Raw genomic sequence first — 27,544 nt, forward strand, 5'->3', positions numbered from 1 at the left:
TAAACACACAGGGCATGCAAGATTTTCCTCTTCAATAATTATAAGACAGATGCTAACTGTACTAAAGACCCATATTCATTTTTGCTACTAAACTGAAGTATGTCCCACCATAAATATAGCCCATAGTAAAAGTAAAATATTTTTCATCAACTATCAGCAGTTACTCATCAAGTCATTACATTTAAGTTTCAGGTACAAAGATGGATTTGTCAAAATTTTTATTTAAAAAGTTCATAAATGTTTTTGATGAAATAGATTTAATTTTGAATACTAACCGCGCATAGTCTGGAACCATCTTTTTTCCAAGCTAAGGCAGTAATAGTGTAAAGATTTGGGATCTCCTTTGGTCTTGACTCATCCCATGCATTTCTACGAGGACTCCAGTTTAGTACTCTCAGCCTGCAAAAAGCCATCTGGATTAGGCCATTGACATTCACCATAACAAGAAAAATACCCAAGTATATTTTGCTGTATCATTTTCTGGATTCATCCTAGATGCTTTATATTTTGCATGTTTGGGTCCATTGTTTGCCATGAGCATACTCTCATTTGTAAAGCAAATTTTTTGGATTTTTTTTACCAATGCACATTATTTATAATGTTGTCCCTTTTGAGCAAATTGCAAAAGTATAAAGAGAATACCGGTTGCCACATTATACATAAAATCCTGGATATTTGACATCACTCATTAAGTTCTGCTACAGGAAATACTTAAAACACCTTTTCGTTAAACGATGTAGCAAAGTGTTCATTTGTTATTATATTTGTTATTGCTGAATCACTGCTCCGTAGAATGAGAAATTTCTGGTAATATTTAATGATTGAAGGAATTGTCTTTTCGATTACTACTTACATTTTGAAGTGGGAAAACCACTTGAATAAAAAACTACAAGTCCAACATTATGAACTTAGATCAATTCAAACATAATGCTCCAAATTTGTAAATCATATCTATGTCAGACTTGTCCATGTCAATTTAATGTCAGCATATTTTACTGCAAGTTAAAATGACAGAATCCCTACATTGCAGAAAGAGGCCAACTTTCCAAAGAATGTACCACCTACCCAAACTAACTCCATGAACCTGCAGCTAACACACTCCCTGGACACAATGGTGCAATTTAGCACGGCCAATCCACCTAACCGGCACACCTTTGGACTGTGGGAGGAAACCAGAGCACCCTGCGGAAACCTACTAGATGTGTTGGAGAAAAGCATCAGCTGAGCTTCTGATCATTGTTCAATGAATGACATGTAAATGTAGATGCAAAAATATTAGAACGAAATCAAGTCATTGTGGCTATGATGCTTTGCCTTTGGTTGAATTTCAATGCCTATGTCCTCTGCAAAGAACACCTACTAGATCAGGAACCAGATTCATTGTTCTCAGAAAAGGAGAAGTAAAGGAAAATGCAAGATAACTACTGAAATTAGAATAAAAGCAACACATCATGCTCTTAATTTCACCAACCCACGTGGGAAATTTAAATTGGGATGCACATCATTTAATATCCACCTCCACCCCCAATCTTCCAGAATTCAAAAAGTAGGGAGAGCATTGTATATAACTTCTAGAGCAAGGATTTTACTTAAATCCTTTATTGGCACAAATCTTACTAAAACAACAAAATGGAAAATAAATCCTATTGATTTGTTTACTTTCCTTATCATTTTACCTGTCATAGCTGCCAATGACTATCGACTGTCCACTAGGGCTGGTGGCAGCAACTGTGAACTCCTTTTCTGTAGAATCACGGCCATAATCGAATTGCTGGATAATATGGCCCTCCTTTCCATAGGCAATGATCTTCTTATCACATCCTGCAGCTACAATGCTATTTACAGCCCAAGCTAAGGCATAAGGTGGACAACAGTGTGTTGCTAGTTTTCCCTGAAACAAAGAGTCACATTTTGTAATTTGATTGGGGTACCATTTTATTCAATGAGTTAGTGAACACATTGTTGTAACTTCTACCTAGGTTCTCAGAAAAGTCCCAATGAACGAGAAAACTACAAATTTAATGGCCCTATTCAATAAAGAACTAAGACAGAATGCATGTACCTAAGGGTGCGTTAGATTAACATCTGTCATTTGGATATTGCTGGAATTCATCAATTAGACAGCAGCAGTATAATGTGATCAGAGCCAGCATATTTTTATTAAAGGGAAATCATATTTGACAAATTTATTTGGACTCCTTGATGATGTAACAAGCAAGATGATAAAGGAAAACCTGTAGACCTACTGTATTTTAATTTTCATAAGATATCAGATGAGGCCTGCATAAAAGGTAACTTCTTGAGCATTGATGGTGTTGGGTTTAATATTTTAGCATGCATAGAGAATGTAACTACTAGAAAAGAGTGTGTCATGGGAAACTGGTCATTTCCATGTCGAGCAATTACAAGTCAGCTGTCAAAGGAATCGTGTTGGGGCCTCGACCACAATTCACATTAATTGCTTGGATAAAGGGATCAAGTGTATTGTAGCCAAATTTACAAATATTACAAAGGTGAATGGAAAAGCAAGTACTAAGGAGAACACATATGCCCAGGTATTTTAATGGTCATTGGAGCAGCACAGATTGGAATTGCGAATTTGGATCAGCAGTACTCTCAGACCCAAAAGATTTGAAGGAACTGCTTCAGAAATTTAAGATTTTGATGGGAAAATCACCTAAGACTAGAATCCTGTGAAAGAATCTCTTTTTAATTTACTTGTGGGTTGAGGAAATCACTGGCTGGGCCAGCATTTTTTGCCACCTCCAATGGCCCTCAAGAGGTTGTGGTCAACATCTTTCTTGAGCCTCGACAGTCCATGTGCTATAGGTAGAAATTAAAGTCAGAGAATTTGGAAAGTTCCATTTCAATAAAGTTAATAGTTATACAGGAAAAGTAAAAGAATTAGCAATTTAGTCTAACTCCTGAGTAACAATTAAACAGATTCCCTTGATTTACCACCTGACTATATCTGCACAGTCACCTGACAACCATGCGTTGTGGATGCCCGATTCTACAAACCCCACCAGCATCCTAGACCATTCTAAGCAGACCATCCTAGCATTCTACATGTCTGGCACCATACTACCTGACACTCTGTGATGCTACAGACATCATGAAATGGAAACGATCATTCAGCACTTCTGGCCCTAACCAATCTGAAATAAGCCCTTGGTGTAAATGGTCATGGAGGTAGTAATCAATATAGAAACTGATCGTGTACTGTATCTGATGGAGATGCTCCTGCCCAAAATCGAAATGCATTGTGCAGCTTCTCAGATCACTTTATGAATGTTTCCTAACAGCTTTTTGAATTTGTGTGGACCGTATCTGTAGACAGAACAATAAGCCCACTCAAGGCTGATCCCACCATTTTCTTATTAATCATGCATTTAAACTAACAAGATACCTGTGAGTCACCCGCCCCTTCATCATCAAAATAGTAACGTACAATCGTGCCATCAGCATGTCCAGAGAGAATTCCTTTGCCCGATAAACTGTGAAAAGAATAAATAAAAGTGATAAATAATTTATACATTAACATGATGAGTAGAAAAGTAGGATAGAAATGTATTCAACACATGACATTGAAATCACTCAATTGGTAATAGCACAGGTATCAAATGGATTCATTTTTGGTTATATCACATTTGGGCAATAGTCAGAGGACAGCCAATTGCGTATTTTGCCTTATTTTCAATTAAGCACAAACTTGGTGTTACATACATTCCTGAGATGATCTTCTGGCTTCATATTCATACCCTGCATCAAACTCACCAATTTTGACTCCAGAACATTGCCTAACTTTATCCTATCTTAACTCATTTATTGCTGAAACTCTCATACACACCTTTGCTAGCTTCCAATACACTCCTTGCTGGTTTTCCTCATTCCACCCTCTTTAAACTTAATTTCATTCAAATCTCTGTTGCCTGGGTCATAAATTCGATGCAAATACTGTTCCATTATCACCCATGCTCACTGGTTCACACATGTTGCTTTACCAGGAACTAATGTTAATATTCTAATGCTTATTTTCAATTCTTTCCAAAGTCCTGCCTCCCCTAACTTTATAACGTCCTCCTAAGTTGCTCTATTTGTGGACTACTCAGCATCTATGATGTTGGTAACTGTGTCTTCGGTTACGTAGACCCCATGCTTTGGTGCACCTTGTTTACACTTCTCCACTATTTTACTTTGCTTTTGACATTCAAGACACTTCTTAAAACCTACCTTTATAACAAAAATTTTGATTATTTGAATTAAGAGCTCTTTATATGGTTAGTTGTCATGCTTTGCGAAATAACTCCACAGAGGTAGAGTACATCATCATCAAGTAACCCTTTATTTACACATGAACAGTCCTTCAAACTGATCCAGCTTCCTCAGATCCTGTTTCTCAAAGTGAACAACATGTCTAACACTCTGATTTTTTTTCTTCTGCTCCGGGATTTGTTCTCTTACCTGCCTCATTATTCTGGGATTGATCCCATGTAGACCCGGGGATTTAGCTACCTTAATAATTTCTTCTTTACATCTACCAAACGGGCAGATGGATTGGGGTTATTAGTAGCAGATCGTTCAGTTGTTCACCTACAGAATGCCAAGGATCAATGAGCCCCAGACAAGGCACATTCTCTGTATTTAACTACAGATCAAATTTCTCCATCAAATCACCCAGAGTCTTCAGAAACAAACCATTCAATCCAATTAGCTTGTGAAATACCTCCACTAAGCCAGTATCATTAACAAGTCACCCTTTATTGATATGTGGAGAGTTCTTGACACTGATCCAGCACCCTCAGAGCCAGTGAGCAGGACATCTGGCACTTTTTTTTTCTGCTTTACACTCCTGTTTTTTTGTGTCAGCCAGGGCTCTCTGATTGGACAAGATTAACAGCCCCAGTCAGGGAACTCATATTCTATGAAGTCCACCTGACTGACCTCATTACAATCATGACTTACCTCTCCTTCTGAGTGAGAGGACATAGGCAAGTTCTTTCTTCTATAGCTCCATCTTGGATGTTTTAGCACTAGGTCCGGTTCCTCCAATTCTGCTCTGGATTCAGGCATTGTATAACACACAGTAGATCAATTCTTGCACCTCGAGCATCAGGGAAGAAATGCATTCTCTTCTTCAGATGGCAACGGTATTGAGGCAGTGATATCCACCATGTCCACTCAGACTTTGAGATATCTTCAACACTTCATGGACAGGGAGAACCCATGGGTTTCGCAACAGTCAGAAAGGCTATCAAGGAGCCTTTTCATAGGCTCAATATTGTCAGTCTTTGTGGATGTGCACTCAGTGGCTGGACGTGTGTACAGTTCATTTGTCAAACATGGGGACGATGTGATAAACTCTTCCTGATGAAGTGTTTATGCCAAACGTAGATTCTCCTGCTCCTTAGATGCTGCCTGACCTGCTGTGCTTTTCCAGCACCACGCTCTTGGCTCTGCCCTTATATGTCGAATACCATTCCATGAGAATGATCCCAGGAATGAAAGGCTTAACATATAAAGAACATTTGAGGACTCTGGAATCATATCCAATGGGGTTTGGAAGGATGAGGGGGAGATCTGATTGAAACTTACAGAATACTATACAACCTGAACAGAGTTGATGTTGGGAAGATGTTTCAATTGGCAGAAGAGTTAAGGACCTGAGGGACCTAAACCTAAGAGTAAAGGGAAGACCTTTTCGAATGAAGATAAGGAGAATCCTCATTAGCCAGACAGTGGTGAGTTTGTGGAATTCATTGCCACAGAAGGCTGTGGAGGCCGGGTCATTGAGTATAGTTAAAACAGAGATACATAACTTCTTGATTGCCAAGGGGATCAAAGGTTACAGGGAGAAAGCGGAAAAAGCGGGTTGCAAAACGATCAGCCATGATTGAATGGTGAAGTAGACTCAATGGACAGAATGGCCTAATTTCTTTGCCTATGTCCTATGGTCTTATGGACTTTAGGAAATACTCAAATTCCCTACCAGTAAATGATGCCCATTTTCTGTGGCCAACACTTCTTGAGTCTGTGTATTGCAAAGGATGTTCGCAGTTTTTCTATCGTCCTTCCTGTGTTTGACAAATGAACTCGATACATGTGTGCACATTCACAATAACTGAGAATACTGAGCCCATGAAAAGACGTGTAGTCAAGGATTTACCTGGCTATTCCCACAAATGCGGGGGAGTTGCTGGCAGTAATGTTTGTCCTTGTTGGCACTCTGAGCACTGCCCCATGAAACCAGCGATGTCTGCATCCAGTTCTGGCCACCAGACATCACTTCTCACCAACATCTTCATTTTGGAAACTCCTCGATGACACTGATGAAGTTCAGTTAGTAGCTGGACAATCATGCTTGCTCCCCATAATAATATGCATTACTCCACTGTGTTCTGGTTTCTCCAGGTCCAAAAAGGTTTCAATTCTGGTTTTGATGGCCCTTTGGTTTTCCCCATCACCCCAAAACTATTCCAATTTTACCAGGACCAGATCTTTCTGTGTCCAAAGTCTAATATTGTCAGCTGTGACTGGTAGTGTATCCAGAAAATTTAAAACCATTATGGAGTCTTCCAGTGATGGTATCACTTGTGGTGTCGAATCTGCCAGCGGGAGGCTGCTCAATACATCCACATATGCTATTTGGTCTCCTAGAAGGTGTTCCAACTTGTAATTATATGCACTTAATATTAAGCCTACCGTTGAATTCGGTCTGAAGCTATGGGTGGCACTTTAAGTAGATCTAGTCTGTTATGATAAGTGTATATCGTAAAGGTACTGGTGGAAATATCTGACTCCAAATATGACCACCAAACCTCTCTTCTTTTCCTAGACACACTTACATTTTTTTGAAACATATTTTGCATTAGCCGAAGTCCTGGATGTATATGCTATTGGGTGTTCCTCTCCATTGGGCAAATGAGCTAATACTATCCTGATGCCAGGAGGTGCCAATGCTAGATTTTCCTTCGGATCATAGTGCGGCAACACCTTAGAGGATGATAGCTTTTTTTTCGCTTCCCTGAAAGATATAGCTTGGCTATGTAATCATTTCCAGGGCTATTTCTGAGACTCCAACAATATTAACCATTTCAAATACATTGTAAAGCACTTTGAAGCAGCTGGCAGTCATGAAAAGTGCTCTATAAATGCAAGTACTATTTTTCTTTTACCAACCTACCCATAAAAAATGTATACATTTACATCATATAGTGAACATCTGAACTACACACAATTTAGAAGTACAACTTGAATGCAAGATTAATTTGAGGCAGAACTTTCAGAAGGCTTTAAGTAGGATTCAACATAAGAAATTAGGATGCAAAATTAAAGTACATATGATTGAGTGAGTGTACTGACATGGTAGAAAACCGTTTGGCAGACAGGAAATAGATTTAGGAATGAATGGTTCTTTTTTGAGTGACTTGTGGGGATCACAGGGATCAGTGCTTGACCCTAACTATTCACAATATATACTAATGATTGGGATGAGGAAACGAAACATGATATCTCAAAGTTTGCAGAAACTACAATGCTAGGTGGGAGAGTGAACTGCAATAAGGATCCAGACATGTTTCAGTGTAATTTAGAGAAGTTGGGTGAGCAAATGCATGACATGTGGTGTAATATGTGTAAATGTGAGGTCATCCATTTTAGTAGCAAAGTAGTAAGGTTATCTGAATGATGGAAAAATGGGCAAGGGGGTAGTGCAATAAAACCTAAGAGTCCCTCTACATTGGTATACCAGTCACTGAAAGTAAGCATGTGGTGAAGAAGTCAATGGTATATTGGCCTTTATATTGAGAGTAGAGCATAGGAACAGGGATTATACTGGGCTTTGTGAGACCACACCTGGAGTATCGTATGCAAATTTGGTCCCTTATCTAAGGATTGATTTTTTGGCCATGGATGGAGTGTAATGAAGGTTCACCAAACTGTTTGTGAGAAGGCAGGACAGATGAATAAATAAAGACTAGATTGGTTAGAACTACATTCACTGCAGTTTTGAAGACGGAGGGGGGAGATCTCATAGAAACCCATAAAATTCTAACATGACTAACAAGACAAATGCAGGAAGGATGTTCCTGCAGCCTAGGGAGTCCAGAATCAGAGGTCACGGTCCAAGGACATGGGCAGGCCTGTAGGAAACATTTCTTCACTCAGAGAGAAGTGAGTGTGCAATTCCCTGCCTAGAAAGCAGTTGGGACCCAAAGCATTAAACGTTTTCAAGGAAGAGTTAGATAGAGTTCTAAGGACTAATGGGGTCAAATAGCATGGGGAGAAAGGGGAACAAGGTATTGAATTGGATGATCAGCCATGAACATACTAAATGGCAGATCTCGCTCAAAGGACCAAATGGCCTACCTCTTCTCCTTTTTTCTATGGATGTTTAGAGATATGTCAAATAAGAAACAACTGACCATCAATGAAAAGGGAGGTAAAGATAAAATAACCAAACAGACCAATAAACAGTTTAATGAAAACCTAGCAGCAAAATACAAATCAAACAAAAATATCATTTTAACCTGGATCTCCTTCTTGAACATTATGTTACTTAAATAATTATTGAAGGGCACAACACTAGTGCTGCGATGGAACATTTTATCCTTTACATTCAGTCCTCACATCATATAGAAAAGGTGAAATCCAGAGTAAGTCTCTTTCTACACTGCCCAACACTTCGAGAACATGGAAAGCAAGATGATCTGAACTGACATTGATGCAAAATTAGAAATACTTTTGTGCTATAATCATGCAAGACAATAAGATACACGTACATAATTAGGCTGTTCGGGACACTGCATCTTTTCCATCATTTGTTCATGGCTGTCACGTTTCTCAACCCCATTCTCCTGCCTTCTGCCCATAACTCTCAATTCTCCTACTAATAAAGAACCTATCTTAGTCTTAAATACACTCGATGACTTGGACTCCACAGCCTTCTGTGGCAATGAGTTCTCCAGATTCACCACCCTCTGGCTGAAGAAATTCCACCTTCTTTTAGTTCAAATAGCCAACCCTTCACTCTCAGGCTATGCCCTTGGGTCCTAGCCTCTCCTATTAGTGGAGATATTTTCTCCACATCTACTCTATCCCGACCTCTCCATATTCTTCCCGTTTCAATGTGATAACCCCCATCCTTCAAAACTCCGAGTACAGAGTCAAGGTCCTCAAGCACTCCTCATGTAACAAGCTCTTCACCTCTGGGATCATTCTTGTAAACCTCCTCTGGAACATCTTCAAGGCTAGCATATCCTTCCTGAAATATGGGGCCACAAGCTGCTGACATTTTTCCAAATGCAATGTGACCAGCCTTATACAGCCACAGTGGCATATTTCTACTCTTATATTCTATCCCTCTTGAACACCAACAATGCATTCACCTAAACCTGAATATTAATGTTTGGGGCAGCACAGTGGCTAGCACTGCTGCCTCTCAGCACCAGGGACCCAGATTTGATTCCAGCCTCAGGCAACTGTGTGTGGAGTTTGCACATTCTCCCCATGTCTACACAGGTTTCCTCTGGGTGCTCTGGTTTCCTCCCATAGTCCAAAGATGTGCAGGTCAGGTGAATTGGCCATGCTAAATTGCCCATAGTATTAGGTGCATGAGTCAGAGGGAAATGGGTCTGGGTGGATTACTCTACGGAGGGTCGTTGTGGACTTGTTGAGCCGAAGGGCATGTTTCCACATTGTAGGAGAATCTAATCTTAACATTGAGAGAATCCTAAAATGATTCCTCAGTTCCTTTCTGCTTCAGATTTCTGAAGATTTTCTCCATTTAGAAAATAGTCTACACGCCTCTTTTCTTCTTACCATTTTGCGTAAGCTCACACTTTCCCACAATGTATTCCACCAGCCACTTCTTTGCCCGGTCTCCTAGCCTGTCCAAGACCTTCTGCAGCCTCCCAGATTCCTCAACATTAGCTGACCCTCCACCTCTCTTTGTGTCATCTGCAAACTTAGGAACAATGTCCTCAGTTCATTCATCCAGGTCATTAAGGCATAGCGTGAATAGTTGTGACCCTGACACTAACTGATACAGAACTCCATTAGTCACTGGCTGCCATCCTGAAAAATACTCCATTATCCTTATTCTTTGCCTTCTGCTAGTCAGCCAATCCTCTATCCATGCCAATACCTTGCCCCTAACATCATGGGCCCTTAGCAGCCTTCTGTGCAGCACCTTGTCAAAAGGCTTTCAGAAATACAAATACATCTCTTCCATCGGCTCTCCCTTGTCTAACTTGCTCATAACCTCCTCAGCGAATTCTGACAGATTGCATAACCTCCCCTTGATGAAGCTGTGCTGACTCAGTCCTATTTTACCATGTACTTTCAAGTATTCCGCAATCTCATCCTTAATAATGGACTTGAAAATCTTTTCAACAACCAAGATCAGGCTAACCAGCCAATATTTCCCATTTACCGCCTCGCTCCCTTCTTAAACAAGGTGTCACATTCGCCATTTTCCAGTCCTCTAGCAACCTCCCTGACTCCAATGATACCCAAAAGATCATCCACATTTCCTCAGCTATCTCCTTCAGAATGCTCATGTATAATCTGGTCGGTCTGGTGATTTATCCTTGTTCAGACCTTTCAGCTTCCACAGCACCTCTCCTTAATGATGGCTACCAGCTCTCACCTCTGCCCCGACTCTGGAAGTTCTGGTATGCCACTGGTGTCTTGCACTGTGAAGATTGATGCAAAGGACCTATTCAGTTCCTTCATCATTTCTTTGTTCCCAATTACTACTACTCTAGCCTCATTTTCCAGCAGTCAAATGTCAACTCTTGTCTCTATGTTACCTTTTATATTGAACAATAGGGGAGAATATCACACCAGTATGGAGGGAGGAGACCTTGGAGGGTTCATCCAGTGAGGCCATATGAATTAAGCTCAGGGTTAGGAAGGGTTCAACCTCTTTGATGGGATTGTATTACAGGCCTCCCAGGTGATAAATTATCAGATGTGTGGACAGCTTATGGAAAAATGTAAAAACAATAGGGTTGGGGGTGGGATATGATTTTAACGTTGCCGATATTGATTGGGACTCACATAGTGCCAGGGTCTTGGATGAGAAGAAATTTGTTAGATGTGTCCAGATGTTTTCTGAAACAATTTGTAAAAAGTCCAACTAGGGAAGGGGCCATATTAGGCCTGGTTTTGCACTTGTTTTGTCTCTAACAGAATCTTAGAAGGCCAGTAAATACAGAGTTCATGACCAGTATGATCATATGAAAATGAAGGATAAGGATGGCAAGGTAAGGAAACGTTCGGTGACAAAACAAATTGAGAGCTGAGTCAAAAACAGAAACGAAACATACATAAGGTTCAGGGAACCAAAAACAGAAAGAACCCTTAAAGAACACAAAAATACCAGGAAAGAATTCAAAACAATTAAAGAAATAATTATCAAGAGGCTTGCAAAACACGATATCAATTCCTCACTCTGAACTTCCTGATCAGAATGGGGCAGGGAAGTGCAGCATCCAAAATAAAATCACCTTGTCATTTATAAAGAGTTAAGTTTACAATATCATAAACATGACAAAGAAAAGCCCTCCTCCTTAACAGGATGAGTGGCAGTTACAAAGAAAATAGCACTTACTTTGAAGTCAATGAAACTACATAGGAATCTGTTCCATAAATGGTTGAAGACTTGTTTGACTTTGTGTTAGCTAAACGAACCTATAATAAGTAGCAACAGCATTAATGGAGAGTAGAGAATATATTTAAAAACATTGATTTTATGAACGCATGAATATTTAGAAGGTTACTTCAGTTTGTGTTCATTTATTCAGGAAAAGTATCACCAAAATAATCATCTTTGAAACAATACGATGGTACAACTTCATTCAGAGTCTCACTCAAGTATTATGCATCTGTTAAGAATGACCAATTACTTACGTTTATTTGAATATTTTCTTAACGTAGAGGTAAAATGATATGTTTCTTATTCACTTACCTGGAAAAGTTAACAGAAAATGTCTTCCAAATGTGCATATGGTATTCACAACATAAAAGCTGTGATCAGTGTAATCATTTAAAACACAGAAATAGAGAACACACACTGGATCATCAACGCCACACCCACAGGAATCAGATTCACTAGAGAGAAAGAAAAGGACAACCAAGACGTGATGGTACAGAGAACACCTAACGGAGAATTCACCACAAAGGTATACAGGAAAGCCACACACACAGACCAAGTCCTGAACTACAAAAGAAACCACCCCAAAACACAAAAGAAGTTGCATCAAGACACTGTTCGAAAGGGCCACAACACACTGCAGTACACCAGAACTACAAAAAAAAGAGGAAGAAGAACATCTATACAATGTATTCGCCAAAAATGGATACCCACGCAATTTCATCAACAGATGCCTAAGGGAAAGACAACGGAACGAGGGCATGCTGCAACCCAAAAGAACAGCCACACTATCATACATCCAGAGCATTTCCGAACTGACAGCCAGACTACTGCGACCACTAGGACTCATAACAGCACACAAACCAACAGCCACTCTCAGACAACAACTCACCAGAACAAAGGACCCGATACCCAGCATGAGTAAAACCAATGTAGTGTACAAAATCCTATGCAAGGACTGCACAAAACGCTACATAGGACAAACAGGAAGACAGCTAACGATCCGCATCCATGAACACCAACTAGCCACAAAATGACATGACCAGCTATCCTTAGTAGCCACACACGCAGATGACAAGCAACATGAGTTCAACTGGGACAACACTACTATTATAGGACAAGCCAAACAGAGAACAGCCAGGGAATTCCTAGAGGCATGGCACTCATCCACAGATTCTATCAACAAACACATCGACCTGGATCCAATATACCGGCCATTGCAGCAGACAGCTGGAACTGGCAACCGGAAGCGGCAGAGACAAACCACTATAAATGCCAGAGGAAACATCACAGAAGCACCTCACAGGAGGCTCCCAAGCACTGAGGATGTCACCTAGACAGGGGACGAAATGTCTACAACACAAATTCCCAGCTCGGCAAACAGAACCACAACAACAAAAGCTGTGAAGTCCGTCTTATATTAAAAAAAAATTCAGAGGCAACTTACCGTAACTAACTTATTTGAATCAATCAGATGATAATTGTACAGTTACGTTTTAATAATGTTAACCATTCACCTGAATCTCAAAATTATATGAATACTTTACACCATTTACTTGTATAGTTTTAGAGTCATAGAGATGGACAGCATGGAAACCCTTCGGTCCAACCCATCCATGCTGACCAGATATCCCAACCCAATCTAGTCCCACCTGCCAGCACCCGGCCCATATCCCTCCAAACCCTTCCAGTTCATATACCCATCCATGTTGCAATTGTACCAGCCTCCACCACTTCCTCTAGCAGCTCATTCCATACACATACCACCCTCTGTGTGAAAAAGTTGCCCCTTAGACCTCTTTTATATCTTTCCCCTCTCACCCTAAATCTATGCCCTCTAGTTCTGGACTCCCCACCCCAGGGAAAAGACTTTGCCGATTTATCCTATTCATGCCCCTCATAATTTTGTAAACCTCTATAAAGTCATCCCTCAGCCTCCGATGCTCCAGGGAAAATAGCCCAGCCTGTTCAGCCTCTCCCTGTAGCTCAAATCCTCCAACCCTGGCAACATACTTGTAAATCTTTTCTGAACCCTTTCAAGTTTCACAACTTGAAACCACGGTGGCACAGTGGTTAGCACTGCTGCCTCACAGCGCCGGAGACCCGGGTTCAATTCCCGCCTCAGGCGACTGACTGTGTGGAGTTTGCACGTTCTCCCCGTGTCTGCGTGGGTTTCCTCCGGGTGCTCCGGTTTCCTCCCACAGTCCAAAGATGTGCAGGTCAGGTGAATTGGCCATGCTAAATTGCCCGTAGTGTTAGGTAAGGGGTCGATATAGATGTAGGGGTATGGGTGGGTACGCTTCAGCGGGGCAGTGTGGACTTGTTGGGCCGAAGGGCCTGTTTCCACACTGTAAGTAATCTAATCTTTCCGATGGGAAGGAGACCAGAATTGTACGCAATATTCCAACAGTGGCCTAACCAATGTCCTGTACAGCCGCAACATGACCTCCCAACTCCTGTACTCAATACTCTGACCAATAAAGGAAAGTATACCACACGCCTTCTTCACTTTCAAGGAGCTATGAACCTGCACTCCAAGGTGTCTCTGTTCAGCAACACTCCCTAGGACCTTAACATTAAGTGTATAAGTCCTGCTAAGATTGCTTTCCAAAATGCGGCACCTCGCATTTATCTGAATTAAATTCTATCATTTATCTAAATTAATAGTTGAATGGCTGGCTTAGCTATTTCAAAGGATATTCACAATCAGCCATTTAATTTAAAGCAGAATTGCACATATGCCAGCAACTGTAAAAGTAGCAAGTTCTCTTCACTGAATAACAGGAACAAAATTAATTCACTGTTTGTGAGTTGGTAGCTCAGTACATGCCAGTTGGAAGCACTAACCTTTGAATCACAAGGATCCAGGTTCAGGCCTCATTCTAAACCCTCAGCACAAAACTCAAGATTGATACTCCACAGTAATACTGAAGGTCAGTAGTCACATGACATCAGGTTATAAGACAACATGTTCATTTGAAATCACAAGCTTTTGGAGCGCTGCTCCTTTGTCATGTGATGTCTATAAATGTAAGCACAAAGTGTGGACTTGTAGTTAAATCAAATCCTGAAAACAGGATTACCCTCTGAACTGTTTACTTTTCTTTCTTCATTTAATCCAAGCTGTCCTTTCTCAATGTGATGTTGCCTCAGTTCTCTCTATTTTTGGAGTTCTAGCTCTTTAAATTTAATTTTAAATTTAATTTCTCCTTGATTTACTTCCTCCTCAGCTTTCTTATATCCAGCTCTCTTTTCCTTTCTTCTTTTCCCTTTCCATTGTTTTTCTTTAATTTTAATCAGTTTTCATTTCTAATTCAGTATTTTAAAAAAGATTTTAAACTGAATTCGAGCTAATTCTAGCGGTGACATCTCAATGTCAGTTTTCTTTCTTTTAACTCAAAATGCTTGGCAATTACTTTAAGCATCTCATCCTTATGACATTCTGCTTTTATTAATAATTTCAATTTAGCTGCTAACTCTTTCAATGTGTCCCTTAGTCATAGATTTCAAATTGGGTAAAAACAATGACTGCAGATGCTGGAATCCAGATTCTGGATTAGTGGTACTAGAAGAGCACAGCATGTTCAGGCAGCACCCGAGGAGGAGTAAAATCGACGTTTTGGGCAAAAGCCCTTCATCAGGAATAAAGGCAGACAGCCTGAAGGGTGGAGAGATAAGCTAGAGGAGGGTGGGGGTGGGGAGAAAGTAGCATAGAGTACCTGGGAGTTGCAGTGGGAGAGGGACACCTTGTAGAGAGAGGAGGAAAACTTCTTCAAGGCAGGCATCCTTACAAGAGGATTCGCAGTAGGGTTAAAATCAACTAGGTAAAAACAATGACTGCAGATGCTGGAAACCAGATTCTGGATTAGTGGTGCTGGACCACTAATCCATAGATTTCAAATTGTTAAGCAAGGAGTTGACAGTTACAAGTTAGCCAGGAAAGACCTAAAGAGAGAGCTAAGAAGAGCCAGGAGGGGACATGAGAAGTCATTGGCAGATAGGATTAAGGAAAACCCTAAAGCTTTCAATAGGTACATCAGAAATAAAAAAATGACCAGAGTAAGATTAGGGTCAATCAAGGAAGTTGTGCGTGAAGTCCTAGGAGATAGGGGAAGCAGTAAATGAATATTTTTGTCAGTATTCGAACTGGAAAAAGACAATGTTCGTGACGAGAATACTGAGATACAGATTAGACTAGATTAGATGGGATTGTGGTTAACAAGGAGGAGGTGTTATCTATTTTCACACTTTCCAGAATTGCTAAATCCCCTGGGCTAGATGGAATTTATCCTAGGATTATCTGGGAAGCCAGGGAGGGGATTGCAGGGCCTTTGGCTTTGATCTTTATATCGTCATTGTCTATTGAAATAGTGCCAGAAGACTGGAGGATAGCAAATGTTGTTCCCTTGTTCAAGAAGGGGAGTAGAGACAACCCTGGTAATTCTGGACCAGTGAGCCTTATTTCGGTTGTGAGTAAAGTGTTAGAAAAGATTATAAGAGATAGGATTTATAATCATCTATAAGTTGATTAGGGATAGTCAACACGGTTTTGTGAAGGGTACGTCGTGCCTTACAAATCTTATTGAGTTCTTCAAGATGGTGACCAAACAGGTAGATGAGAGTTGATTTGGGGCATATAGATTTCAGTAAGGCATTTGATAAGGTTCACCACAGTCGTCTATTGCACAAAATTCAGAGGCATGGAATTAAGAGTGATTTAGCAGTTCGGATCAGAAATTGGCTAGCTGAAAGAAGACAGAAGGTTGATGGGAAATGTTCATCGTGGAGTTCAGTTACTAGTGGTGCACTGCAAGGATCTGTTTTGGGGCCACTGCTGTTTGTCATTTTTACAAATGACCTGGATGAGGGCATAGAAGGGTGGGTTAGTAAGTTTGCGGATGACACTAAGGTCAGTAGAGTTGTGGATTGTGTAGAAGGATGTTGTAGGTTACAGAGAAACATAGATAAGCTGCAGAGCTGGGCTGAGAGGTGGCACTGGAGTTTCATGCGGAAAAGTGTAAGGTGATTCACTTTGGAAGGAGCAACAGGAATAAAGAGTACTGGGCTAATGGTAAATTCTTTGTAGGGTAGACGAGCAGAGAGATCTCGGTGTCCATGTACATAGATCCCTGAAAGTTGTCACCCAGGTTGATAGGGTTGATAGGGTTGTTAAGAAGGCAGATGGTGTGTTAACTTTTATTGTTAAAGGGATTGAGTTTCAGAGCCATGAGGTCATCTTGCTGCTGTACAAAACTCTGGTGCGGCCCCACTTGGGGTATTGCGTACAGTTCTGGTCACCGCATTATAGGAAAAATGTAGAAGCTTTGGAAAGGGTGCAGAGGAGATTTACTCGGATGTTAAGAATTCAAATCACTTTATTGGTACTCAAAGAGAAAAATAGGGTGGATGGTGAGCCTCAGGAGGGGTATGTTGAATATCTTTTGTCAGTATAACAAAAAAGGGATGATGTTGGGAGGTTTTGAAAAGCATTAAAACAGATAATCCCTGGGACTTGATGGAATCAATCCCAGACTCCTGAGGGAGGCAGATGAGGAAACTGCTAAAGCCTTGTACAAAATCTTTGTATCCTCTTTAGTCACTGGAGAGGTCCAAGAGGACGGGAGAATTGCCAATGTTGTTCCTTTATTAAGAAGGCAACAGAGATAATCCAAGAAATTCCAGGCCAGTGAACCTTACATCAGGTAGGAGGGAAATTATTGGAGAAGATTCTTAGGGGTAATATTTACTGAAATTTGAAAAAAATATGGATATATCAGCAATAGGAGTCATGGTTTTGTGCAGGGAAGGTTGTGCATCACAAACTTGATTTGAGTTTTTTGAGAAATGATTGATGAGCGCAGGGCAGGAGATATTATCTGCATTGACTTTAGCAAGGCCTTTGGCAAAGTCCCACATGGCAGGCTGATACAAAAGGCAAAATTATACAGATCCACAGTGAGCTGGTAAAATGAATCAGTGGTGTTAAGCAGGGATTAGTGCTGGGACCTCTATTTTTGGTAACACAAAGAAATGATTTGGAGGAGAACATAGGTGATCTGATTAGTAAATTTGTGGATGACACAAAGACTGGATGACTGGAAGGATTGCCAGAGGATTCAGCAGGGTATAGATCAATTAGAGATTTGGGCAGAGAAATGCAGATAGAGTTTAATTCAGTGAATACGAGGTGCTGCATTTTGAGAGATCTAATACAAGAGGGACATATAGAGTAAATGGAAGAATCCTTAGTATCATCAACATACAGAGGGATCTAGGCGTACAGATCTACAATTCCCTTGAAGTGGCAACACAAGTAAATAAGTTGGTTAAGAAGGCATATAGCATGCTTGTCTTCATTCAGGATATAAAGAAGAAAAATTGACAAGTCATATTGCAGCATGTTGTATAGAATCTTAGTTCGGCCACATTTGGAATATAGTGTACAGTTCCTATTGCCACACTACCAGAAAGATGTGGAGGCTTCAGAGAGGGTACAGAAACAATTAACCAGGTTGTTGCTGGTTTGAAAGGTATTAGCTATAAGGAGAGATTGGACAGCCAAGATCACCTTCGGTCCATTAAGTCTGCACCATCAAAAATATACTAATACTTGCATCAGTCCCACTTTCTCATAACAGGCCCACAGCTTTCAATGTTATGACTCTTTAATTACTCATCCAACTACATTATAAAGGCTGTAAGGTTTCCAACCACAACTACCCTCCCAGGCAGTGCATTCCAGATTCCCACCACCCTCTTGCTGAAAAGGTTTTTCATCAAATCCCCTCTAAGCCTTGTGCATTTCACTTTAAATGTATGCCCCCTTCTTAGTGACCTTCAACTAAGGGGTACAGCTGCTTTATATTCACCTTGTCCATGCTTTTATAAACCTTCCTTTGGTCTCCATCAGCCTTCACTGCTCTAAAGAAAATAATCCAAGTTTATCCAGCTACTCTTCATAACTTAAATGCTCCATCTCAGGCAACACCCTGATGAATATTCTTTGCACCTCCTCCAATGCAATCATATCGTTCCCATAGTGCAGCGACCAAAGCCTCTCACAGTACTCCAACTATGGCCTTCCCAAATTTCTGCACAACTCCAATATGATTTCCCTGCTCTTCTAATCTACGTCACGTCCGATGAAGGTAAATGTTCCATATGCCTTTTTACCCTGTTAACCCGCCTTGCCACCTTCAGGGATCTGTGGACGAACACCTGAAGATCCCTCTGTTCCTCTGAGCTTCCTACCATTTTGTCATTTGTTGAGTATTAGTATTACGTACAAAAAAAAAGGTTCATTTATGACAAGTTGGAGAATTTTCACAAGCCTTCTGTTGGTAGCTTTCTCAAAACACATCAGAATCTAAGACCTTTCCTTGTTTTCCCATTGCTTTTCAAACTTACTTAAAATACAGTGTATAAGTTTCCCACTAGTATTGTCAAGAGAAACGTAACCATACAGTTAAAAGTGTCCCACATCAATAAATAGATCTGAAGTAGTTGTCTTCAAGGGTGGCCTATGTAGATTAAATATTGTTAGGTTTGGAATGGAGAAAACATTAAGCAAATGTTTTCTTTCCGAGTATCTTGGTGGAGGGGAGATGACTGCAGTTGTCTTCATAAGAGGTTCAAATTATTTATCTGTATCCCATTTCAAGTAAGTTTTAAAAGCAATGGGAGGGGATCCAAGATGGCGGCGACCCAGCAAGTCTGAGTCTACAGTGCTCCTCCCAAATCTTGGTCAAAGTGGGTCACCCACCCCCACCACACTCACCAAATCATTTAAAATAGCTGTTTAATTTAATTAGTTGCTCAGTGTTGAATTTAAACAATTTAATCTTCAGCAAAAATGACTAAAGGGAAGGGAGCCCGCAGCTCTCAGCAAGCAGGAACCCCTCCCCTACCCTCTCCAGCTGCAGCAGAAGCGTCCACAGCCGTCCCGGGGGACTTACCTACGGTGGCATGCCTCGTGGTCTCTAAACTCGATGCGAAGATCGACGCTTTCATTGAAAAATCCCGAAGTCGATGGGACTCACTCTCGGCCGCGCTGCAAAAGCACGACCGAGACATTAAAGAAATCGAGCGCCAAGTCGGAGGTGCGGAGCAAAAGGCCGCGACCTCCGAAACTACAGCACAATTGGCTCTGGATCGGGTCCGGACTCTCGAACAGCGAGTCCGGACCTTAGAGAATCATATTGATGACCTCGATAATGGAGGTCGTCGAAAAAATATTCGTTTGCTGGGCCTTCCCAAACGGGAAGAGGAAGGCCAGCTTACAGCGTTTCTCAAGCAGTGTATTATATATATATATATAAGCTAATGTTGGTAGGGGGAGGTGGTTACCTTATTCTATTTTACCTCCGTCTTTAGGAGCGGGGTTGTTTTTCCCTTGGTATTTTGTATTATTATATTTAATTATTATTTGCTGAGGTTGTAATTTTATAGCTATATATGTTTATAAATGGTAGTAACATTACCAAATATATCCAGGTGTGGGTGGGGGTGTGGGGGTAGGGTGTAGGGTGCTCACTGTTAACTCTAGCTTTGTATTATATCTGAATTCTCCTCATCCTATTGAGGAGCGCCTGGTCAAGGGTGGGGCATTGGTTGGGAGGGGATACGATGAACCTTTGGAAAGGAAGTAACACCCCCTGGGAACAAGGGGGAAAATCTCCATTTAAATACGTTTTTTATGTTTTATTTTTTATTATTATTTAGAAATAGTTTTTTGTTATACTGTTGTGAGTGTATTAGAGAGCCTTTATTTTTGTGAATTTTATATGCTCTATGCTCGGGATGTTTTGGATAGGGTTTCCCCTCCCGAGGGGTCACGGATTTGCCCGGATGATTATGGTTGATCAGTCGGTTAAGTGGTGCACCTGGAATGTCAAGGGGAGTAATTCTCCAGTCAAAAAGGAAGAAAATATTATCAAATCTTAAGAAAGAAAGAGTTGATATAGCTCTCCTACAGGAGACACATCTGTTGGATATAGAACACTTGAAATTATGACAGGGTAGATTTGATCAGGCCTTTTTTTCTTCTTTTAGCTCAAAAAGTAGGGGAGTTGTTATTCTTATTCAGAAGAATTTCCCTTTCAAAATCCTAAATCAGATAAAAGATGAATTTGGACGATATATTCTGATTAAAGCCCTTATAAATGGAGAAGAATATGGGTTTTAAATTTGTACTGCCCCCCCAGCACACCCCATTAAATTTATAACGGAAGCCTTCTCAAAATTGATGGCTCTTGGTGCCCGTCATACAATTATAGGGGGAGACTTTAATTGTATTATGGATCCAGAAATAGATAGGATTCCCAAGAGTACTGCAGGAGTATCTCCCAGATCTAGACAATTGGTGGATCTGAACAAAGAATTAGGATCAGTAGATGTATGGAGATGTCTTCATCCACAGGGCAGAGATTTTTCTTTTTACTACAATCCACATAAATGCCATACCAGAATTGATATGTTTTTTGCCCCCTCGATTTTTTTAAATTCCATATCATCCTGAAAATAGGGAGTATCGTAATTTCCGACCATGCTGCTGTATATATGGAAACCAAGGCGAGGAAAAATGGGACATCCCCTCGGCATTGGCGCATGGACCCCTTCCTAATGAAAGACAGTAAATTTGTAAAGTACTTTTCTCAAGAATTTAAAACTTTTTTAGAAATTAATTTAGGTACAGCTCGCAACCCATCAATGATGTGGGAGACCATCAAAGCTTACGCATGAGGTTTGATCATCTCCCACTCAGCGACCCAGAAAAAAATTAAAGGGAGAACAACAGCGTCTGCTCGAAGCTCACTTAAAAGCAGCTGAAACTGCATACGCTGATAGATCTTCTATTATTAAATTGCAAAGGATTACGGCCCTTAGGGCAGCTCTAAACACTACACTTACCCAAATGGCTAAGCGGGAAATATTATTTGCAAAACAAAGGTTATATGAATTTGGCGAACAAACCAGGTAGATACTTAGCATTTCTTGCAAAGAAAAAAAAGGCCCCCTCAAACTATCACGTCTATCAAGGAAAGTACGGGTATTTTGACTCATGATCATAAAAAGATTAACGCAATCTTTAGAAAATTTTATTCTGATTTATATAAATTGCAGGATTGTGAAAACAGGACTAGGAGGATGCAATCATTTTTTTAAAAATTTGACCTTTCCGGGCCTAACTCCGGAACAGGTATCGGTCTTAAATGCTCCCCTAACAGTCCAAGAAATACTTGACGCAATCAGGCAACTTCAGAGCGGTAAGGCACCGGGCCCAGATGGTTTTCAAGCTGAATTCTATAAAGAATTTACAGATATATTGGCTGGTCCACTTTTGGACATGTATAACTATTCATATAGTCACGGCTGTCTCCCGCCTTCGCTGAAAGAGGCAAATATCTCTCTTATCCTTAAAAAAGGAAAGGATTCAGAAGATTGTACGTCATACAGACCAATATCCTTGCTAAATGTAGATTTAAAATCCATTCTAAAACGTTAGCATTGAGACTAGAAAGGGTACTGCCATATATCATAAAGGAGGATCAGACGGGGTTTATTAAGGGCCGTAGATCATCCAATAATGTTAGAAGGGTTTTGAATATGATTCAAGCCTGCCATCAGGGAAAGATACCAGGAGTAGTAGTTTCATTAGACGCGGAAAAGGCATTTGATAGGGTTGAATGGTCATATTTGTTTTACACATTGGAAAGGTTTGGCATTAGAAAGGTGTTTACCAAATGGGTCTCGACATTGTATAGTGATCCCAAAGCAGTTGTGGTTACCAATGGATTAGGTTCAGATAGCTTCAGTGTGGGTAGGGGCTGCCGTCAGGGATGTCCTCTCTCGCCATTGTTATTTACGCTAATAATTGAACCACTAGCAGAAGCTATACGGGCTGATTTTAATATAACGGTCGCGAGGATTGGTACAGGTAAACATAAAATTACCCTGTATGCAGATGATGTTCTTCTGTTCCTCAGTAATCCTCTGATGTCCGTACCTCGCTTCATCCAAGTTATTAATACTTTTAGCGCATTCTCAGGCTATAAAATTAATTTCTCAAAATCAGAGGCTATGCCAATGGGTGGCCTTGCTATGATACCCCACTTCGTGGATGGATCCCATTTTCCCTTTCGTTGGTCCCTGGAGGGTTTCTTATATTTAGGCATTTTTATTACCCAAGTATTTGGTCAGTTATACAAGGCTAACTTTGTGCATTTACTGGAAAGGATAAGGCAGGACCTCCAGCGATGGGGAGACCTTCCAATTTCCTGGCTGGGTAGAATAGCATTAATTAAAATGAATGTCCTGCCCCGTCTCCTATACCCTATGAGAATGCTTCCGGTGATGCTGCCGAGGCTGGCACTACGTAAATTATATGGCTGATTGGGTTCCTTTATTGGAATCATAGACGGCCCCTCATTAAGCTGAAGAAGCTACAGCTTCCACAGGCAAGGGGAGGATTGGACTTCCCAGATTTTAGGAAGTATCAGTTAAGTTCCTTATTAAGTTACATAGCTGATTGATTGTGGATCAAACAAGACCCAATCTGACTGGACATCGAGGCTTCTCAAGTAAAATGCTCACTTATTAACCTTTTATTTTCAGACAAGAGGAAAATTATTACGGATTACTGTAAAAACCCTGTAATACTAAATACAATTAAAGCTTGGAATATAATGCGGCAAAATGAGGGCAACTCACATAAAACATCCCCCTATGCGCCAATCGTGGGAGCATGGGGATTCCAACCGGGGTTTACAGATGCCACTTTTAAACTCTGGAGATCCAGGGGTATCTCATGTCTAGGGGACCTATTTAAAGATGGGGTCTTGATGTCTTTTGAACAGCTGCATCAGAAATTCGGATTACCTAATGGAGACCTCTATCGATACTTCCAAATTCGAGACTATATACAGAAGAAGATTACATTATTAGATAGTCTTTATAAATCAGATAGAGAATGGAGAGTACTATGACCAATGGGGGTATCCTCCATCATTTATCATTCACTACATGATGAAGTATCGGGTGATATGGACAATCTGCTTAAAACATGGGATCAGGAATTGGGACTAGAACTCTCTATAGAAACGTGGAATGACATTTGGGAAAACGCCAGAAGAATCACCATCTGTAACAGAACTCAGGCTATCCAGCTGAAGATACTTCATAGGGCCCATATAGCACCGGATCGATTGGCAAAATTTAAGGCAGGGGTATCGCCAATGTGTCCCAAATGTAAAATAGAGGTGGGCACTCTTATATATAGTCTATGGACCTGTCATAAGATCCATAGATACTGGACTAAAGTAGCAAGTGCCCTGACAGAAATTTTAGGAACGGAAATTAAAGTGGACCCCGTATCTCTCCTTTTGGGCTTTTCGAACTTATCCTCCCTGGACATGCATGGGAAGAGACTATTTTCTATTCTCTTTCTGTGCAAGGAAAAATATTTTGGTAAACTGGGTGGCTGAGGGCCCCCCTGGACTTTCAAATTGGCACAGATTAATTATGGAATGTATTCCCCTTGACTTCCTTACAAATATGGTGCACCGAAAGACCGAATTATTTTATAAAATATGGAAGCCCTTCTTGAATTATATGAATACAGATATTTCGGCTGTCCTAACACGGGCTTTTATTTAATTGAGATTACGAACCTGGCTGGTCCGGGGCCCCTTGGGAGAGGAATCCCGCACGAATACGGGTTTTGTTACATTTGATGTTAACACATTCCGAGCATGTATCTCACTACCCAATTTCTATGTTATCCGCTGTTTTTCTTTCTCTTTCTCTTATTTGAATAACGTAAGAGACTTAAATATACACTCTGGTTAGTCGTAGGTTAGATTAGTAGTTAGTTGAGTTTTGTTTATTTTTCTCGGTATTTTTCTTTTGTTAAATTTTGGTTATTATATATTTAAGATTTAATTGTATATCAATGTTTGTACTTGAGAGTTTTGTTTATTTTTGTAAACTTGTAAAAATGTTAAATTTCTAATAAAACTATCTATTTAAAAAAAAGCAATGGGAAAACAAGGAAAGGTCTTAAAGTAGGCAGATTTAATTTTTGGACTAAGGAACGAGCTTGAAGATGGATGTAATGGTTTAATTGTAGATAACCACTACCTACGGCATTTCAGGTATGCTACATTACTATAGATCTAAGTTATAAATGGAGGTAGCCCTTTATTTTCACTTTTTCTGTATGTTTTGTGAAACAAACCATTAGCTTGGGAGCACTTTTGAAAGATGCAGCTTATTTCTGAAACTGGAACTTCTTGGAAGCAGGCAAAGGTGGGCGAAACTGCCAAAATGCTTAATGCAGTTGCAGACTGGAAGCAAAGGCCGATCAAAGATAACTCAGAAGTGGAGTCATAGAGCACAAAAGTAGGGATACATAAACTCCACGAGGATTGTCTGCCAAGAAGAGATGCTCAAAAATAATTGGAAGGTTTCTTAGCCCATAGCTTGCATGAAGACCCACACAAGTATACCTCAGAATAGTGGGAACACTGAGGAGAATTTAAGTAAATTCTTGAAAGCTGTAGCACATCTTCATTTGAACCCAAGAGGTGAAGGAACAATCGACATTCTGTAATGGATTGTGGGAACTGACTGTGTGGAGTTTGCACGTTCTCCCCGTGTCTGCGTGGGTTTCCTCCGGGTGCTCCGGTTTCCTCCCACAGTCCAAAGATGTGCAGGCCAGGTGAATTGGCCATGCTAAATTGCCCATAGTGTTAGGTAAGGGGTAAATGTAGATGTAGGGGTAGGGGTATGGGAGGGTTACGCTTCGGCGGGGCGGTGTGGACTTGTTGGGCCGAAGGGCCTGTTTCCACACTGTAAGTAATCTAATCTAATCTAATCTAATCTAATCTAATCTAAAAACTCTTGAATGAAGTAAAATAAACAGGGGGTGACCCATTGAGATTTAAATAATAAGTTTATGAAATGTATATAGCATTAAGGGAGCAATTCTTGTACAGTGAAAATTTTTGTTTAAAACATGAAACATTGCAGCATAATTATTTCAGTTAATAATTGGGAGTCCAAGTTTAATTTTGTTTAAAAGTTAATGATCTCCCTTGACATAATGGATTTTCATACATAACAATTATCTCTTGCTATCCTACCTTTACTTTCTCATGTATGCAAAAACTCTAAATATATTGATACTATCTATCTGATTTGTTTTTATCCTTGTTCGGAAAAGTACAGTAAACTACTGAAAATACCTTTCCTTCAGCCAATCCGAAAACAATTGCTTGATCTGCTGGCCAAATTAGACACGTAACAGCACTCTGAAAAATAAAACAAAAGCTTTGAAATTGTAAACCCAAAAATAAATACATTATTTGAAGACTTCACTGCTCATCAAACTAAAATGTCAAAAAGCTAACAGATTACCACATTTCAGCATGGACTGCAGTTAGAAGATTAAAAAGTTACTGAGTTTCTGCTAAACCGTTGTCAAGAATATTGAGCTCAATTATGTTCACAGATGCTGAAACAATCCAGGAAAAATCCAAACTATTCCAGTGACCTTCTTTCAGAACTGGACCTGAAATATTAATTTTGTTTTCTTTCTACATATGCTGCCAGACCTGTTGAGATTTTCCTGTAATTTCTGTTTTTTTGTTTCTGACTTCCAGCATGTGTACTTCTTTGGTGGGTTTTGTTTAAAAGAAAGCCATCTTTTTTGCAGTTTTAACATCTTCTGTTGTTTCCACTTGTAATGGATTGTTTTGATAGTTGGGTTTATTATGAATGCTTGGCAAAGGTTTAAAAGCTTTGGGGCTACTGATATTTGCAGAGAGCTGCAAAGGAAGTTTGATTAGCAGTTTAACAGTTTATTGAAGGATGATTGGTCTTTAATGTGTATAGTGACCACTTGAGGGAAATTGATTTTTATAAAAACGGTTTCTTTGAATGGGCATTTTTCAGAGCTGGTCTAGATTTTATTTCCTATTTCAATTCAAGAATGGGCACCTGAGCCCATTATGGATACTGCATGAAAGATTATATATGATACATATGGCCATGGAGTATCTTGACTTTTATTTTATTTGATTTATTATTATCACATGTACCTAAGTGCAGTGACACGCTCTGTTGTGTGCAGTACAGGCAGATCATAACATGAAAGATCACAGTGTGATTGAACACAGCGACGAATATAAAGTTATGGCTGCAAAGAAGCTGCACAAAATGCAAAATCAACATTAGATTTGAAACTCGAGAGGTCCATTCAGCAGTCCAGGAACAGTAGGGAAGAAACTGTTCTTGAACCTGTTGATATGTGTGTTTAAGCTTTTGCATCTTCTGCCCGACGGAACAGGTTAGAAGAAATTATACCCGGGGTGGGAGAGGTCTTTGATGATATTGGTCATCTTTCTGAGACACTGAAAGTGTAAATGGAGTCAATCGATGGGAAGTCTGTTTACATGATGGACTGGACTGGACTGTGTTCACAACTTTCTGTAGTTTCTCACGATCCTAGGCAGAGCAGTTGCCATACGATGTCGCGATGCATTCATATTGAATTCTTTCAATGGTGTACCGATAAACGTTGGTGGGAGTCCTAATGGTCATGCCAAATTTCCTTAGCCTCCTGAGGAAGAGGAGGCATGGTTGTGCCTTCTTGACTGTTGCATCAACATGGGTGACCCAGGATAAATTGTCAGTGATCATCACTCCTAGAACTTGACACTCTTAACCATCTCCACCTTGGTTCCATTGATGTAGACAGAGGCATGCCCTCCTCCTCGCTTCCTGAAGTCGCTGATCAGCTTTTTGAGGTTTATTGACATTGATGGACATCTTTGCACCATGTCCAAGCACTCTCTTTCTGTCTCATCATTGCTTGATGTCCAACCTACA

At 40.3% G+C, this 27,544-nt stretch overlaps 1 protein-coding gene across 3 annotated transcripts in view; it reads right to left on the reverse strand.

Moving 5' to 3' along the window:
* The window catches only part of ift172 (intraflagellar transport 172), a 271,291-nt gene that overhangs the window by 213,388 nt on the left and 30,359 nt on the right, over positions 1 to 27,544 (reverse strand). For 2 of the 3 annotated variants that reach the window (XM_072557602.1, XM_072557583.1), the window contains exons 5-9: positions 25,900 to 25,965; positions 11,615 to 11,694; positions 3,410 to 3,497; positions 1,677 to 1,891; positions 276 to 399 (exon numbers count right to left, since the gene is read on the reverse strand). In XM_072557602.1, coding sequence (XP_072413703.1) covers positions 276 to 399; positions 1,677 to 1,891; positions 3,410 to 3,497; positions 11,615 to 11,694; positions 25,900 to 25,965 — 573 coding nt within the window. The remainder of the gene's footprint in view (positions 1 to 275; positions 400 to 1,676; positions 1,892 to 3,409; positions 3,498 to 11,614; positions 11,695 to 25,899; positions 25,966 to 27,544) is intronic. The other variant, XM_072557593.1, reaches the window with a different exon arrangement.

The sequence above is a fragment of the Chiloscyllium punctatum genome, chromosome 3, assembly GCF_047496795.1.
Source record: "Chiloscyllium punctatum isolate Juve2018m chromosome 3, sChiPun1.3, whole genome shotgun sequence".
Classification (NCBI taxonomy): Eukaryota; Metazoa; Chordata; class Chondrichthyes; order Orectolobiformes; family Hemiscylliidae; genus Chiloscyllium; species Chiloscyllium punctatum.